At 36.8% G+C, this 19,449-nt stretch overlaps 1 protein-coding gene across 2 annotated transcripts in view; it reads right to left on the bottom strand.

Moving 5' to 3' along the window:
* Positions 1-3,642: 3,642 nt before the first annotated feature.
* MBOAT2 (membrane bound O-acyltransferase domain containing 2) overlaps positions 3,643-19,449 on the bottom strand; it is a 93,235-nt gene continuing 77,428 nt past the window's right edge. For both annotated transcript variants that reach the window (XM_031056423.1, XM_031056422.1), the window contains 5 exons: positions 18,643-18,746; positions 18,232-18,296; positions 13,132-13,264; positions 10,517-10,668; positions 3,643-10,022 (listed from right to left, as the gene is read on the bottom strand). In XM_031056423.1, coding sequence (XP_030912283.1) covers positions 9,800-10,022; positions 10,517-10,668; positions 13,132-13,264; positions 18,232-18,296; positions 18,643-18,746 — 677 coding nt within the window. In that variant the 3' untranslated portion in view covers positions 3,643-9,799. The remainder of the gene's footprint in view (positions 10,023-10,516; positions 10,669-13,131; positions 13,265-18,231; positions 18,297-18,642; positions 18,747-19,449) is intronic.

The raw sequence follows: 19,449 nt of genomic DNA, 5'->3' as shown, positions 1-19,449 counted from the left end.
TGGGCCGGCGCAGAGCGGGCCTGGCTGAGCCGGAGCGCAGCGCTGGGCAGCCCAGAGAGTGGCACCGCCATGGAGAGCCACCAGCAGTCACCCCCCGGGTGCTTTCTGACAGAAAATAAGGGGGGAAAGGGTAGTGAACAATTGGTGCCTGATATACGGACGGACTGGGAACCGAGAGGCTGGAAAGCAGCGCCACGGAAAGGGACCTCACCTTGAGCCCTGGGGACAGTTTTGGGCACCATAACATAAGACATTGAGTTGTTAGCGTCCAAAGGAGGGCAACGAAGGTTGTGAAGGGCCTTGAGCCGAGGAAATGCTAGGAGTGGCTGAGGTCACTGGTCGCGTTCAGTTTGGAGAAGAGAGTGGGGAGAGGCCTCATTGCAGTTACAACTTCTTCGTGTGGCAAAGAGGAGAGGCAGGCACTGATCTCTTTCTTCTCTGTGGCGATCAGTGACAGGACCTGAGGGAACGGCATGAAGCCAAGTTGGGAGGTTGAGGCTGAATGTTAGAAAAAGGTTCTTCACCCAGAGGGTGGTTGGCACTGGAACCGGCTCTCCAGGGAAGTTGTCAGCGCCCAGGCTGACAGAGTTCAAGAAGCGTTTGGGTAATGCTCTCAGGCCCATGGTGTGACTCTTGGGGTTGTACTGTGCATGGCCAGGAGTTGGACTTGATAATTCCGATGGGTTCCTGCCAACTCAGAATATTTTATGTTTCTGTGGTTTATACACAGAAACTGTGTCACTAACCTGCCAAGTGCAGCTCCTCCTTCATGGCTGGGTTGTAATTTTCATACAAGCTACATAACCCCAGCTGATTTCTGTGCATGCTCAGGGGAAGGGTCTTCACATGGACAAGGTCATTTTGGCTTTCATGAGTGATTTTTAGTAAAATAATGAAGACAGACCAATTAAAGGATCCATGGACCTTGAATCTTTTGCCAAGGTGGCAACATATACATAGACATACATCAATATCTTTATTTACTTCATCCTTACAGCTTGTTAGCTCCAGGATGTCCTGGTTAAGGGATGCTAGCTGCTATCTGTTCTACTGATTACGTCTCCTTTCTTGATGAGCACACTTGAAAGTATATATAAAGACCAAATATCAAGTACATCCTGATTTAAGATAATTTTGACATAATGCACATTTTGCAATACCACCACATACCTCGAGACCCACCAGCTTCTCTAAGACTCCCCCACAGTGCAGATCTCCAAGCAGTTTCATGGGTATTTTGAAAATTTCCATCTTCAGCACAGTCCAAATCCACAATAATGGATGCCTGTAATTCATCTGGACAACTGGATGAGAGATGACCTCTGATGACTACAGCAATAACATCTCCACAGGAGATGACAGAACCTTGCCTAAACCAACAATGGCAACAAACCAGGCAGGGAAAGGAGCCTAGTTTCCACAGTACTGCTGATTTCTAACGTTACTGAGTTTCAAGGGTCAAAGCATTGATATAATTCTTTACAAGACTGAGATCTTCAACCTCAGTAAAGAGCCATGACTGTTTCCTTCTTAAAGAAACATATGGCAGGTCTTCCTCTATATCCCGAATACTAATAAACCAGAAATCATGCAGCAAGGGCTTTGCTCATTTTTTTAAGCATGAATTCTCCAATGACCTTAAAGTCTTCACACCCCGATAAAATACACAGCTTCCTTACCTGCTCTGAAGTTGTTAACACAAAGGCACAAGCAGTGAAATTCAAAAGCTAAATCCACTTAATCTTGCACCAAAACATTGGTTCAGCTGAAAAATGGAAAAATGAAGAACATTAAACACATTCTACTTCTTTACACTTATTTGCAGAAATGAAATGTGAGCAAATGGAGGACGAGTCCCTGCAGTTAGTGTGGGGCTGAAAAGGGCTCTCTGTGCCACCTGAACATATGCATAAGGGCCAGTACTCAAAGGAAGAGTGGTACTGATGCTTCAGGCACCCATATAATCTTGTGTACCTAAGAGAAATCACAGTCTGACAAGACTGCCTGTGTTAGCCTCTTAAGGTTTATAGATTTTGAAACACTTTCAAGGTATTACTCTTTTTTCACACTTTGTACAAAAATGTGTATTAGTATCTCACTTCATAATCTCCCATCACCCAAATCCTTATTCCCATATCATAGTGTTCCCACCCATCAGGTGTTAGCTGTGTTCTCACCATTAATTTGTAGTTACAAATTTCAGACAGAAGCAGTAGCTCCTTCCCTCCTGCATAAAATGGAACTGTATAAACACTCTGAATATGGAGGCAGAAAAGGCAGTTTTCTGTATGGTCCTTCACTATCACCCATTTTGCTACAGATGGATCCAGCTCCTGACATCCTTGTGCTCTCCTAAATTATGCTTAGATTAGGAGCAACACTTTCCCACCAGTGACTAATTCACATAGGCAGTGAAACATGGTGCAGTTGTTATTTATTCAGTTTGGAAAGATCATGTGCAGCCCCCATGGAGAAATAGCTCCTTTGCTACTATATATGACCACCTTAGGAAGAGCTATAAGATGTACTGCCAAACTCTGGACAGATCTCTAACTCTTACCTAGTAATTAGATTGAAGACATCTGCCCCTAGAACTACTTCTGTATTCTGTACTGAAACATCCTGCATGCTATCAGGAAGTTACTGAGATGGAACTAAGGCACAGGAAAATAGCTGCTGGCTCCAGGATGCTCTCAATTATGACTCCTGTGCAGCAACAATTTACAACACTTAGTAGCAGAAAGCTGTGTTTTATTTTAATCTCTTTATTTTTTCACTAAATGCGGCATAGTTCATGAGGACACTTCATACTCGTGACTGACTCTGTTGTGAATGTGTATTTGAGAAGGCAATTTCCATTGCAGTCTAACTTGTGGTTAAAATGACAACACCAGACCTTCTAAAATTACACCTGTAGTCCTTTGGGTTGGAATGGCAAGTATTTTCATCTCCTGTGACACCACTTGCTAAAAGAGAATTCTAAACACAGAGAGAAAATGCTTCAGTGTGTGACAGGAAGTGATGGAAGCCCCTCTTTAGTAGTGACACCTAATATCTCTTATTTTCTCCAACAATCTAAGCTCACACGGTAAAAACCTGCAGGTCCAGGAGGTTCAGCCAGCTCTGTCACCAGCCAATAGAAACTGCCTTATCAGAGTCCTGGTAGCTGCGTTTCAAAAAGAAAAAAAATGTGCATGTGTGGTACACATCAGCCCTGCTTCTTTGGAGCCAGCAATTAAAGCAACAGCTTCTCCAAAGCACCGAATTTGATGTCTCAGTTATGAGGTTTCTATTTCTCAAGCTAAAAACACCCCAGTTGGCACATCCAGAAGCAGTGCTCATTGGGTAGCAATATGCTCTGAGATGGAGGGTTTAAATTGCTTCAGCACCTTTCCCAAGTACCAAGAGGCTAGACTCAAAATTCTGTTTACTAGCTCTACTGAAAAATAATTATATACATATACTTGTATATAAGCTCTAGAAAACAAACTAAATAAATGCAATTTTGAACTAAAATATTCCAAATAACAGTGTAAATGCATGCAATGTATATTTAGCAATCTAAAAGGAGAAACTGCATTAAAATAATTTTCTTCTTCACCACTCATTAAAGACAGACAGCAAAGAATTTAGAAAAACAAGTTTGCTTTTTTTAAACTACAGTTTAATCAGATTTAAAGACACAAATTAGAAAAGAACATTTATAGGTAAGTTAAAAACACCTTTAAAACATAACAGCATGCTGCTTCTGCAGCACTGCTGAGACAAATTAGAAATAAGTAATTATTAAAATATCACAATCACAGTGTAACTAACAGTGGTATTTTAATTTTACCATACACCAACACTTAGTTTATGGATCTGTTGAAAAATAACACTTTTTAAAAAATATATATTTTGGAATAATAAAAATGAAATTCACCGACAATGTATAATAATCTGAACCAGGAAAGGCAAATTTACGAATACTGTAGCTATCCACTTTTAGGGGTGTTCTCTCACCTTAACATACGGGTGGTTGGAGGCATAACTACTTCTGCATTGAGGTAAAACTATTCCTTTGAATGTGTAACCAAGGCAGGAAAGAACAAAGTTCCATATTTTAAATTCTTAAATTGAATAACTTATTACAACATCTTTGAATAATGCTATATTACCCATCTTACACTATTTTTCATCCAACACATTTTCAATGTTCTCTTCTAACTGATCTAGAACACATCTGAGGTCTGGGATTTAAGAGTAACTATCTAATTACTATTGTAGCATTTTGACACCTTTGTCACAGTAAGACACATCAGCAGATTCTCCACAGAAATAGTCAACACCACTGGACAAAAAAGGTACAAAGAAAAGATGTAAAGAGAACTGAAAAACATAGAGAAAGGCAAAAGATGCATAGGCAAATACTCCTTAACTTATTGTAGTAATTGTTGCACCTTTAATAAGCAGTGTTGCATTTTCTGATTACCAATCTCTAGGCACCCCATTTTCTCTATTTTTTTGTTTCAGATTACACTGTCCCAGTTTTCAAGTCTAATCTGGCTAGAGCATGGACCCCAGCTATCTATTCATATGACATATTATAGTGAAACCTAAATGAAAATCCAGCCTGGGGTACCTCCCCCTTAGAGAACAAAAGGAAGGAAGAAGATTGTGCAGAGGTCTCTTTTGCCAAGAGGTTTGTTTGGAATAAGGTGCTGGACTGAGTCACTAGCAAGACAAAAACCTTCCTTCAGAAGTAGCCCTACCTCAGATCTCAGTCTGAAGTCACACAGTTTTTCAATTCAAAATTTATGCAATGTTTATATGGATATGCTCATGGGTTCAGAAAATCTAAAACCAGGTCTAAGTCACTGGACACACAGCTAATGCACAACTGATGATAAAGTGGCAACATTTGCTTTTGCACATTTGTATACCTAAACTGAGCAAAATTGTGGTTTAAATATTTAATGTGATGAAAATGGACACATTTGATGGTTAGATTTTGTAAGAAACCTACAAAAAGCCCATTGTGAAATAAGTTTTTAAGAAATCTTTTTTTCATTTAGCTTTGACCGTAATAAACAAGTGTTGCAGTATTTGTAATTGTAACTTTGCAGGGTGACTTTGTGGATGCCTGGATTTCATGGTGTTTGCAAAATGTCTAGATTAAGACAGCAAACTTGTCAAAAATCCAGCCAGATGTAGTACAGAGCAGCTGCAGCCTGGGTCACAAGCAAGCAGAACCTCTGCCAAGCTCTGCACACAGGGTTAGCTCTCTGTGGGAATTGTGGAAACCCTTCCAGCCACAGATGGGACATGTTCTGACCAGAGACTTCTCCACTTGTCCATCCTTTCCCACCAAGACTCTGAGGATGAAGATCAATAGCGCAAAATAGCTGAGATGCAGACAGATCTGGTAATCTTATGAGAGTAGGCTCAGTTCACTAGAGTGCCTGCTTAATTATTCAGAGTAGCATTTAAATACTTACTGAAGTGCTTATTGTCAACTGATTTTTAAACAGGAAAATTAAAAAATACACCAAGTGCAGTTCAGAGTATTACTGGACCTAGATAAATACATAAAGGTCAATCATGTAGTGAAATGTTGTCATGAATGAGCACAGAATTATTTTTTTCATACATAGTCTGCTTCATATTAAAATCCCTAAATTTATTTCCATCTGTTTTTCTAATACTGATCACTTTTCTACATAGATGGTAGTATTTCAAAATTTTCAATGAAAATTAAATTCTCAAACCTGAATTCAGAATTCAATGAGAATTACAAAGTGAAAGAATTAAAGATAAGGGAAATGAAAGTCTAAATTATATAACTTGTGCTTTTAAATTTCTTTATCTTTCAAGGCCAACTTATAAAGTTGATCATGTGAAAGTTTACATATAAGCAAGTTACACATTTTTATGCAAACGTAAAGACATATTTGATCATGTATTTAAACAAATTGTCAACAACTTGTTTGCAAAGCTTGTGAGAGAAAAAAATCTAGATTTTGTTGAAATTATTTTTGATATGAATTAGGAGGTGATGATCTCAACCATCTCCTCTGCATCAGAAGACATTTTACCGTTATCCAAATCAATACAATCAAAAGAGGCAAAACTACCTAGTGTGCACCCTGTTATACAAACCTAGCATTTGTATTAATAATACTTATTCCCCTGGGGGAAACAGAACAAGTTCTTAAAGTGTAAAATTCCTCTAATAAATAATTTACTATATTGGTAAAACTTACACGGTATGTCAGTGTAGAGCAGGGAATATACCAAGGTCTCTTCATGGTCTTCTCACTAAAGTGTAATATGTAATCAAGAGCATATTGAAATGCATACCAATATTTTTACATGTAATACATCTTCAAATGTCACAAATTACTGAAATCTTGTCTACATGTCAACTTAAGGAATGGCCAGGGAAGAATAAGTTTCCTGAATAAGAAGGGCGTATCTGTAACTGCAAAGCTAACAAAGCCTTTTTAATTACAACAGTAGTGGGCACCACTGAAAGTATTATTTAAATATGTAATATATATCTCTCATTAATACAGAATCATAAAAGTTAAAAAATGTTAAGCAAACAAATAGTTACAATTGGGGTGACTGCATTTACTAACTAATATTAACTCATTAAGTGCCTGAATGAACTGTTCACAATAGGCAGATATCTGCAAAGCACCATAAAATTAGGAATGATATGTTGCATTTACTTTTCATAGTGTGCTGATCTGGAATACAGGAAACACTTTTACTTTTTGGATATACATTATTTAATAAGTGAAAGAATACATTTAAAACCATGTTTCCTTCATGTCCAAAACATTTATAGGAAATATACTTTCTACAATTTTGTTAGGAAGAGCAATAAAAATCACTTCCATCCTTTCAAATTCAGTATTATCAAATGATGTGTGTAAAACCTAAAAATTATCTAAGCATTGGGGCTGGCTGCTCTTGACTTTCTGACTGACTGGATAAAAAGGATCCAGTGTGATAGCAAGGCAGAAAATGAGTAAAGCAGAGGGAAAGAAACATCAAAACCCCAGTCTGACTAAAATCAGGGTGCTGCCATTAAAATAAAACAGTTCTTTCCATAGTCCCCAAGAGAATTCATTCTTGTGAAGAGCAGATTTTTATTCAAAGTACTTTTATATTTAACAATGGCATTTAAAGGGTAAATCCTAGGACACTATACTTAAATTCTGTGCAGAATTACTTGTCATATTTTTCTTGTGTTGCAATTACTGAGTTCAAATCATGAAGAAAAAGAAGTTGTCAATTCTGAAACCTGTATTTTGCCACCTGTGCTCAATGAAAGCATGAATGTATTTTCTTAGTTGTTTCAACCTCCCAACATACAACATACAAAAGTTCTGAACAAAACTGTACCTCTGAATTCACTCATGTTAAAGTACCAGTCTGCACTACCCTAAACCTTATTTTCTGGGAGCCTTTACAACTGTTTCTATATTTCATTAAGAAGAGTTAGTAAGCCTCCACAGCACACACAGGCACACATGCCAAAACAGTAAATCAAGAGTACGAGAACATAAATAGGAAAACAGCACATTGTACTGGCATCCAAAAGTGTTTTTTTAAATAGATTTGGTGACTGCACCAATAAGATGAATTTCAATTCAAGAGTAACAAATGCTGAAAGAATCAACCCTATTTCTACTTACCCACCCAGAAATGTGCAAATCTAATTTGTTCCTTTATGTAAATGTCCCTTCAAGTACAGAACACAAAAAAAGTCTTTCCTGATTCTGTATCTAACAAGGATGATCAAACAAACTACTATACCCTTACTCATTAACAAAAAGAAAACCATAATGTGGTGTCAAAGAAGTTTATGACAACCAAAACCCCATGTAAGGGGAAGTCTACCTGGCAATCAAAGTAAGGATTTAGAAGTGAGATTATTTTATCTTAAAGATAATACAGCTGTCACTGAAACAATGAACATCCCTCCTCATCTAAACAGACTCATCCACTTTCATTTCATATTCAGTTCCCCCTTTCTGAGTAGATTAATTAGTGCTAACCTACATATATGGGAAGCTATGTTCTCTTCTTCCTGGAGTTTTAGGCAAGGAGCCAAGGGCCAGAGAGTTACGACAGCAAGGAAATAACTCTGACCCAACTTAGGGCCTGGTTCTTCAGGGAGTACTGTGATGATTTTTGCATGGCAATATCCTCAAAGCCGAGGACCATCATTGCACTTCTGGCAGTAAGAATACTCATCCAACTGGAGCTAGATATTTGATTAAAACTTTCGGTTTCAAAATATTATGACAAAATTTTCTTAATCATTTGTTAATCAATCAGCTGCATTATTTTTCTCTGGTATTATTTTCTAACTGGTTTAAATTAAGAATAAACCCCACATGGATATACATCTTGTATTTACTTAAAAAAATTATATGAAAATACAGAATATATGCAATTAAAATGTAGCCCTTTAACAGTAGTACTCTAGCACTAACCATCATCACAATAAATGATTGGACATAGATATAACCACTACATTGTTTCCTTGATTTGTGGAATTACACTTCCATAATTCAGACAGTCAGATATTCTGAAGGACTTCTTTCTTTCGTTATGTTACCCAGAAATATGACATGAAATTTGCATCTAAAATTCTAATTCAAAGAAAAAGCTTTTCCTCAAATTCACACACTTCTTTGGATAAAGGTTCATCAATTCTCAAGCATACAGAAATTGGTTGTGGTAGTCATTTCATGTTTGACTACCTATGTGCTGGAGCTTCAAGGTAACTTTGCTATTTTATACTGAAGGCATCATCAACTAACTGATGCCTGAAAATTCAAAATAACTTTAAGTATTAAAAATTACTTTTTGTAAAACAGTTCTATTCTAGAACAAGTATTTATGGTATTTAAGGGCAAAACTGCACTTTCATTGAAATCCCAGTGGTTGCACATTGTCTTCTGTGCCATGTGGCTGCCTTTCCCCCTCTGGCTGCAATGCCCACTTGGCAGTGTATTATTGGGTTTAGGTACTTTAAAGTAAAAGAAACCTACATTAGAGCTATCAGCTACCAGCTTACCCTGGAAAAGGTAAATCTTCAGGTGTTTTTAATCCTTCAGAAGGGCCATTTTAATCCATTCCAAGTAATTATACTCTTTATTAAAGAAACCTAACTATAATTTGGCATCAATGTTTACAGTTCTGTAATGTACTCTAATAGTTTGAGATAAGAAAACCCTCCAAATACTGAGATGCTTATTGCAATTCCCTTTGAAAGACTCCAAAGTCTTCTAGCGACTTTGCATTTCCTCTCATTATCTTCTTTATAGCACATAGTGTTATATATTTGAAATACTTTCCACATAAAATCAAACTTGAAATACCCAGTTAGAAACAATATTTCAGTAAATAGAGGGTTTAAGGCAAGTCATTCAGTTGGAAAAATTAATTTCCATTTGTTAATCCTAGACTGACACAATTTTATTCCACCCCATCAGTGCCTTGGGATACACAACGTACATTCAGCAGAGGGCACACATATGACCCTATGGACATACGTTGCAAGTCCTGAGTGCCCATTGAAGTAATGGTAATATCTTCATATAAGGCGTGACCCACAGGGACATGGCATGGGAGGGGTTAATTTGTTTTGTTTCCAGTCTTGCTATTGTATGTGATTTTCCTAGGTAATGCATTCTTTTCTTACTAAATATCTTTGCAAACAAATACAAACCCCTTTAAAAGGTGCTAAAAATGGGTTTCTGAAAACATACAAAATATATTCATCATAGTATTTCCTCAATCACTGTTTTAATGCTTGATATCTGCAGGTTATTTCTTGTTTCTGACTGAAACTATTATTTGTTGTGGAATAATTGTTCTTTTGCAAAAGACTTTCTTCTTCTAGTTTTCTGGACCACACAGGCTGGACACTTTCATGCTTTTTACTTCCTTTTTGAGTTCTTTTCAATGGAAATACCAACAACACTAGGATGCTGGCAATATGAAGACAGAAATAGCAGGAGCTAAAAAACAAACAGAAATAATAAATCAGTGAAACTTGGACCACTCTAACAGATATACTTTGCACATAAGATATGAAAACATTAATATTTTATTTAAGAAAAGTAAAATAAGGGGAAAATCAGAAATTAAGTCTTCCCTCACATTACTTAGGACTGTATAAAGTGAACAGAAGTCTGCTTTCAACTTTTTTCACAAGTTATTTCTGGGAAGTCAATATTTAGTCTTGCTATAAAATGTTTCAAGGGCAAATAGTAATTTCAAAGGTATCCTCTGGTTTTGTTTTTGGCTGAGTTTTTCCCCTGCCCCCTGAAAAATAAGTCTGTTATGACAGAAAAGTGTGAGCAACACAAGACACACTGTTCAAGCACTAGAAATTTGCTCAGCTACAAATCAATCTCAGAATTGTATCACTAAAATAGCTTCAGAAATCTTCTGCCACTGAAAATACTTCTATTCCAAGTGAAAGACAAGGAAACAGATAGAATGTGCTTACCTGTAAAAGGTGAGAGAGGGTTTTACAGAGAGCAGTACAAATGGCACAACTGTGTAACTTATTGCTGCTTGAGTTGCCATCCATGTTACAATATCATAACATAGTTTAACAGCAGGAGATTGAACAAAATAGTGTCTGATATTGTTTCTTATCTGAAAAAGCAGGTAATACTGAGTTAGCTGAGGAATAAACCGTGAGAGCTCAGTTTGCTGCATTGACAAAAAAGTTATAGGATGAAGTTACATGTTACAGTTTGGTCAAATATCTTTGAACTATTCAAAATGCCCATTAACTTCAAGAATTGGTTAAAATTCCCTGCAATTCATTCGGCATGGGAATTAAGCATTTATCAATTTAAACAGAATTTAAATAAATTAATCCTACCCTAAATCCAATGCAAATTTGCACTGATTGTCTGAATGGGGCAGAAATTGTATTCTATCAAGCCATACTGTAAATATAGAGGGTTGGAGTAAGTGAAGGCCAGAACCTTTCTGACAAAAGCCTCTATATAGTAAGCCATTTTTATACACTTGTTAATAAAAATATATTTTAAAGCAAGTAGGGTATATATCAGAATATACAAAATATCAGTTCTAATAACATATTTCAGGGGTCTTAACTTTTGTCAAGTGGGATTATTATAAAATTACTCAAATTTCTATGCTGAATTTTCTTTTATTCTAAAATTCTGCTCAAAAGATTGAATACCAGAAGTATTTAAAAAACTCAAAACCAAATCCCACACAGGGTTGGATCCAGTTTTATTTAAGCCTATAATTATAAAGACATAAATAAATCTTTGCCTCTCCTTCCTTTGACTGAACTGTTATCCTTGCTCACACTCTGTCTTAGGTGCTGACAAACCAAGATGGGCTCAATTCAGCCTTTGACCCCACTTCATATCACAGTTGCCACCTCCCAGTCACCTGCACTGAAGCAGTGCTCTCTGAAAAGCTGCACACCAGAGTACACTGTTCAGCCTCCTTAACCCTCAGTTTCTTTAGAACTCCTCATTCCAAAGAACATATCCAAAGCTAGCTCCTGCTGATTTAATTCTTTACATTAAAAACTCTTTTTGACCCTTCTAGTTCTTCTAATTGCCCTGTAGATACCACATTCCCACTCAGTCTTTTCTTAGTTAAGCTAAGTTAAACAAGTAATTCTAGCTACCTACCCTTCATTCTGCCATCTCCCTCTAGTTATTCCTATGGTCACATGCAAGGACTTGTTCCTGAGTTCTGTAGAACCCAGATGAAGCTTCACAAAATTTCTTGTAATCTTGTATTTTTAGGACTTGGAGAACAACTTTTAACACAAATCTATGGCTGCCACTAGTAAACACCCGGTTATGAAATCTGTAATGATTAAAGGTAGTAAAATAAGTTGGATACATGCTTAGGCATAACAGAACAAAGTGTGGATCAGTGTTGCCAAACTTTGCATTTAAAGGCTAGTAGAGTTAAATAACAAATATGCTCTAACATATCTTAGTCAATATTAAGTACCTGTTGATACAGAAACTGAAAATACTTTTTTACTAGCCTATTGATTGATACATAGGAAACATGAATATGATATAGTCTACTAGAGAAGCCCTGGATGAAGGGCAGCGAGCACTTCACTTACTGGGCTCATCTCACTAAGTAAACAACTTTTATCTGTGAACTGTCCCAGAACCTTGGCTTTTGCTCCAGCCCCTGGCTGACAAATGTCAAAAGTTCCCTGTGATAGATCTGGAAGAAGAAGAAGAAAGCTGTATCTATTGTAAAGAAAGGAGTCGGTTCTGTCAAACAAGGACTATACCCATATCTTGTGAAGAAAGAGAAGCATTTGTTTTATTGATGTAGTAGCAATCTTCATCTGAAGTACCCCCTTCCCCTAGCTATTATAGCAACCACAGAGCAGTCTGCTTCATTTCTCACTCCGCTGGTTCTTTCAACAAAAAAGTGCTGTTGTGCTGCTCTGATCTGATGTGTAATTTGCTCCTCTTTTCCACTGAGTGACTGATAAACCTATCTCTGTTCTTACACAGCTTTCTCAGGCAGAACAGTGAGAGATTTCTTGGCAGATTTGCTGTCTCCATATGGTTCCGAATAGCAACTGCAAAAGCTTGTTAATATGACTGCACTATTGGCTGGCCAGCTTGAAATAGTAACTGCACTACAGATTTTTATGTGCTGCTTGAGGGGGAACATTCTTTAGTTATCATCCTTACAATAGTACTGGAGAAAAATTAGGGATGAGGCAGACTCTAGAAATATATAGCAATGACACCCAAATTTTAAGCTACTCATTGTCACTGATTTTTTCAAAATTATTTTAGATAACATCAACCTGTTCAGCATGCAATAGTAACACACTAACAGTTAATACAGAGGAAGAGCTTCCACAAAAGATACAAAGGTGCTACAAAGATGTTATAGGCTGTGTATAGTCTTGTTTGTTTCCACCAATCAAGCCCTCCTTTTCATTAATCATCCCCATTGTTCTCATAACTAAAAAAAGTAAACACCGCTATCAGACAGATTGTGTATCAACAGTAAAGGGCATCTTTGGAGCAATGAACATGATAATTTGCTTTTACTTATATAAGATACTTGGTTTGTACTTACAGCTCGTGCTGCTAGTGTCATTAGTACTCCTGTTAAAAATGTTAAATAATATCCTGGATAAACCCCATGCCAGATGGCAGAAAGAATGAAGGTTTGGATCGTTGGGCTGAAGGTGGCTCGCTCATAGCACACTCTAGCAAGTCAGAAATAATTCAAGATAAGTAACATGAAACAAATCACCCAGTCTTCCCAGCTATCATTTATACTTTTACCAGTTTCATCTCCAACAAAGAAGTTCCAATGCAATTGCAGTTTTCTATTATTTAATAATGTTGTCACTATATTATGGCTTACAAAAAACACTTAAAGCTATTCACAGCTCCTGATTCCAGCCCTCAGTGCTAAACTTGTGCTCAGTGCCATCACACATAGCACACTCTAGCAAGTCAGAAATAATTCAAGATAAGTAACATGAAACAAATCACCCAGTCTTCCCAGCTATCATTTATACTTTTACCAGTTTCATCTCCAACAAAGAAGTTCCAATGCAATTGCAGTTTTCTATTATTTAATAATGTTGTCACTATATTATGGCTTACAAAAAACACTTAAAGCTATTCACAGCTCCTGATTCCAGCCCTCAGTGCTAAACTTGTGCTCAGTGCCATCACACATTGTCCTTATTTCTAATGAAGTGATACACAAGCATCCAAAGATGAGCTTTGGCATTAATAAGGGATCTTGAGCCATCAAAGAATGCATTTGAAAAGCTGCACTGGAAGGCACAAACCACCGCCAGATTCTTGGGATGAGTCAGGTATGTTTTCCATAAAATAAGAGCAGCTTATAGGAACAGGGGAAAACTAGTAACTACCTTCAATTTTGAATAATAAAGAAACTACACTTGAAAACATATCTGTGTGACACAATTAGGTGAGCATGACCATGAAATTGTAATAAATACTCTAGTGCTGAGAGAGTATTAAATAAGGAGAATGCTGAACTCTGCGTTATTTTAAAACTGAGACTCTGAATTACTAGGCAAGGTCCTAGAATAAGGAATTCTAGAAGGAAGAAGGGAAAAAGGAATCCAAGAAAGGTGGTTTCTAGAAGACAACATTATATGACACAATAACAAACCATCATGATGTGGAAGAATGATAGGAAACATGGTAAAGTCCTGATATGGCTTCATCAAGAGTTCTTTAATGCCTTTAATGATCTGAAAACCAAAAAGCAATAGGAAACATGGAAACAGATACAAACTAACAAAGCAAAAATAAACACCACAAGCAGGCATGAGCACAATCTATAGCTAACATACAAAAATGAGTTTTAACTAAAAAAGCTATAGACACGAATACGTTAAAAGGTTTTATAACCACATAGCCAGTAAGAGAGAAAGAGAATGCACATCTGTTGTTCAAAGATAACAAGCTAATGATACCGAGAGCCGCAACATTCACAACCAATCTAACTACTTTACTGCAACTTCCACATAAAGATTACTGAAACCTACTGATGTAGTCTACGTTAAAGAACAGAAGGTAAAAAGACAGGATCTAATAGGGGAAGATTAAAAGTGTAATTTTCTAATTTAGTTTATTTCAGTCAAATAGATGTGGTAAGTTTTATCTCATGATAAAACTGTGCTCAGTGGGATATGAGCACAACTCCCTCCTCTTGCTAAAGGGCTTCATTCACAGTGGCAATTAAGATGAGAACATGGGGCTGGCCTAATTCTTACAACTGTCTGAGGACATTTGCCCAAAACAGATCACCTAAAAGAGGAAAGCAACACTGGCCAGGCTGAATAGTAAATAGAGACATTTTTGACAAAGAATCTATCAGCCTCAGGAGCAGCAAAGCATTAGGAAAATGTACGCTGAGTCAGGGTGACATCTTGGAGCAAAATACTTTTCATCAAAACCTCATTTGACACTGCCAGAAGTCACCCCACCAACACAATGACCTCTGTCTTGGTCATGACAGAGCATCCCTGGTAGACACAGAGTAGCTGCATCCAGACAGGGGCCTGTCAGGGCAGTGCACCATGCCAGGGAGCAGTGCCTCATCCCTGTCAGCTGCAAACACATGGATTTGTGCCAGGCTTTTCTAGGGGGCATGTGAAATCAGCAGATTCACACCAAGCTGGAGCACCCACATCTCCCACAGGCAGTGCATGCAAGCAGGGTTTTGTATCCCACACATCCTTAGGAGAGGAGGTGCAGTTTGCATGTAATTGTGTATGTACAGGTGTGCTTTTAAATCTGCTTGAGATTAGTTGCAGAAGAGTGTTTTAAAATGTTTATTACCCCAAAGCACTAAACACATGTGAAATGTTATGTGTTCTAATGCTGCCATTAATTCTAAATGTATATGACTGGTGGCTAATTACATCTCATTAATAAAGTGATACATGTCTTCAATCTTTATTTGGTTTAAAGCACTGAAATTATCCCTGGAAAGCATTCAGGAGTGAACAAAACTCACTAAATTAACTAATCAAATTTCAGCTGTATCAATGCAAGTGGGGTAAAACAGTACAAAAAAATTCCTCAGATTTCAATTACAAAGAGTAAAAAGTAAACTTAAATGCTTCCATGGATTTGGCAATAATAAATCTTGTTCAAATACTTCATTTGATGATCCTAGAAACAAATGAAGGAAATATGATCATCACAACAGGTTGAGAAAATCTATTCAAATATAGGTGGTTCAGGTTATCCATAATGCTCTAGAAGTGGGAAGATGCATCAACTGTTCAGCAAGGTACTGTCTTCAGCCTGGTTCTATGATTTCTTTACTAACTTAGGTGGTAGACTGAGAAGTATTTCTTCCACCTTGTCTTCCCTTCCTTTTTTGAGGTGGAAGATGGGATGGACGAGATTGGCATTGTTTTCTTAGTACAGAGCACTAGAATCCAAAATGTTCTTGGCAGACTTGAAGGATGTTCTGAAATCAACAAGATGAAGTCCAAAGCATAGAACATCTAATAAGAAAAGTGGAAGACACAAACCAGTACCATTCCTGTAACATTACTCAAAAAGTGTAGCTGAGTATGAATATGGATCAGCAGTATGAAACACTGAGTATCAGCTAAGCATGAATCAACAGTAGATTGCTGCTGAAAAACACCCTTTCTAACACATTACAGTATTACCCAAAGAAAATAATTATAAATAATCCACTCAAATGAATCAACTCTGCCTCTAAAAAGCCAGGGAAAAAATCTTGAAGGTCTTAGCAGAAGTACTACATCTACTCTAAGACGACAGGAGGTTTGGAAAGATGTCAGAACTGAGCAACAAGAACCACAGAGGTTTTTGCAAACATGACCAAAGACAAATGGGGTGAGATGGTTTCTTTGGAAAAGAGAAAGAACGGGCTGAGGGGAACATAACAGCTTTCCCAGCCAGGAAACATTATAATGATATATATTGTTATATATGTAACTATGCTATATATGATACTATGTAAATATCTATTTTAATTTGCATGCTTGTAACAATAATGCCTTTAAATTGCTGTATACTATGATCTACATTAAATATTTACTAAACCTCTTTGTGATCTGTAGCTCCATTAACTGTGTTTTTTACAAGTCTGTTTTTACACACAATCAAGCCTTAACTGATGGTTCCTTTTCTACAATTATCAGAAAAGAACAGAACAAATGCTAATGTCTGGTATTTCGTGTGAGATAAATGGCTGAAGTTTTAGGTACTTCTATAAATGTCAAAAAAAGAGAGTTATTAAAAAGTGGATGTTTAAAGTAATCCATGAGTTTGTCCTCTTTGCAAATTGTTGGAGCATTGCAATGAACCAAATGATTAGTAACAAAGTATACATTCTCTACTACTATTTGCGGACCTATTTTACTTGCAACAAAACTTCCATAGAACGTCCACCTTTCCACACCCTTTCACTCTGACAGAATCAATTTAGGCCATCCCCAAGGATTCTTTTATTATTGTTTTTAAAAATACTTATTAAAAGAGATGTTTTAATTTTTCTTCACATCTTCTTTTATAATCACCCTGAGCAATTGACTTGCATTTTTTTCTTTCAATTTATAACAGAAATATTATGTTTCTTTACTGATAATTTTTGTTTAGAATCATTCCATTTAGGAGATTTGAAAGTTTGTTGAAATATAACCTCTTCCTATTATGTTTTAATACTGTTAAAGTTCTGTTCTCTAATTAAATCAAAAAAGCTAAATTACATATTTGGTTTTTGAAATGCTACATTTCAACACCTGCAAACATGTAATTTTTTGTTGACTGTCCTAGCAATAGATTCCATTGACTATTGAGCCAACCAGAATAATCACATAAAATTCAATTTCTTTTTTAAACTGGATGAGCAAAATATTTAGGGATGAAATTATGGAAGAAAGAGAACATATTATGAAGAAATTTGGTGGAAGAGACATCCAGTTGCCAGCTATCCTAGAATAAGAGGTAAAGTCCTCTAAGTGATCCCAAGATAGGGGTCTCAGTTAAACTGGCATTTGTGGATAGGAGATCAACTCAACAGTCTGACTGGAAGAAGGGAAACAACACCCATGAGCTACTCATCAACACTTCTACCTTCTCCTTACCACAAAGAAGCAGAATGATGGAATTCACAGGGCACTGTACCTGTTCCCCAGGCAAGGAAAAAGAGTGCAGCTGAGAGAGAGTCATTTGGAATTTTTGCTGACAGAACATTGTAGGATTTGATGTCTGTCATACACTAATAATGGAAGGAGCACAGAAAGTCCTCTCACAGAACATACAAAGTTCCTGTATCACTCTGTGGCTAAAAATAATGCAGAGCTTTCACAGGCTGAGATGTACACTTTGCCTGCTGCTCTCAGCAACATGCTCTGGCTGAATGCTAAGACAGGGGAAAAAGACACCTTCACAGATTAACAGTTTTAGGTTCCCTATGGCCTGTGAAGAAAAACAGAATCTATCATAACCTGATAGTTTATGCTATCAGAGAAGTCCTAAACTCAGAAGTTTTACTTCAAGTATTACAAGAAAATCTCCTGCACAGTTTCTAAACATGTGATGTTTTGTGGGAGTTAGCTCCAAATGTTATACCATCTTCAAAGAAATACGGATCTCAGAAACTTCAGTGAAAAAAAAATTTCCTTTAAGAAATAAATACCTTTTGAGCCAAAGAGCTGTTTGGATATTCCAGTTATCAAGAAACATCTTGAAACTTGTGGAAAACTGTAAAGTAAAACAAACTAATTATTTCTGTAATTGCAGAGTGTCACAATGTGTTTCAAAATTCTTGTGTATAATTTATAAATCCCCCCACCCAAATTTGTGATGAGTTGAATAAGTTATTTACTCAACTACTTATAACCACAGAATATTTTGGAAGTCAATTGACAAGTAGAACATGTTCAAAACAGGCTATTTTCTGCCCTTTTTTAAAGGTGTGAACACATCGTTTTTGACTTAGAACATATTCACTATCTGAAGGAACAAATGTGTAGGAAAAGTTATTGAAATTAAGAGTAACTACCTACATAGACATGTGGGGTTTTTTTCAAAAGAACCAGAAACAAACCTCTATTTGCTGGATTCTCAGATTTGATATTAGATCCCAACGTGTAACTCCATTTTTATCGTAGCCTCTAAAACCAAACCCCGCTGCATTATTAATTGCATCTGCTGCAATGAGACAAGAAGAAACAAATTATTATAAATTGTCTGTATTACAAATCACACAACATATAGTTTGTTCAAAATATTTATCACATTTTAAAGACTACATTTATTTTTTCTTTTAAATACTGAGGATCAACTGAACAAACAGAAAACAATCCAAGCAACACTAGCTTCCAATTCAAAAACTTGCACAAAAGCATAAGAAAGAGAGGTACCAATAGGTACTACACAGAACAGATGTTCCCTGTCTCCCATACCACCGACTTAGACTTGCTTGAGCAATCAGACAGAAAAACAAACCCAATGAGATGCATCAAGACTACAAAACAGTAGCTAGCTGGTTGTAATGATTTGAAACAGTAGCTCAATGTTCACATGCATGTCTTTGGTCTTCATTATGCAGCAACAATGATGCTTAAAGCATAAAGATTAAATTGTGTGATTCCCTCCATGCAGGTGCACATTCACAGCACCCCATGGAGAGCAGTGCAAACCAAACAGACAAAACCAGGAATTTTCTAAGGAATGCAGAGCTTGTCAAACTTCCACTAATGGCACAAGGTCACTGTTACAACACCTCTGAATGTGAAGTGTTTACAATGCATGTCAAAGGTCAGATGTTTCAAGCAAACAATATTTTTTCTTAGGAGAAAAAGCTTCTACTGTCATCTGGGCTATGCAGGAAAATACAAGGGATCTCTACTGC

This window comes from Geospiza fortis, unplaced genomic scaffold (assembly GCF_000277835.1).
Source record: "Geospiza fortis unplaced genomic scaffold, GeoFor_1.0 scaffold81, whole genome shotgun sequence".
Taxonomy (NCBI): Eukaryota; Metazoa; Chordata; class Aves; order Passeriformes; family Thraupidae; genus Geospiza; species Geospiza fortis.
Note: the sequence above shows the minus strand (reverse complement) of the source record. Positions and strands in the feature narration are given on the sequence as shown.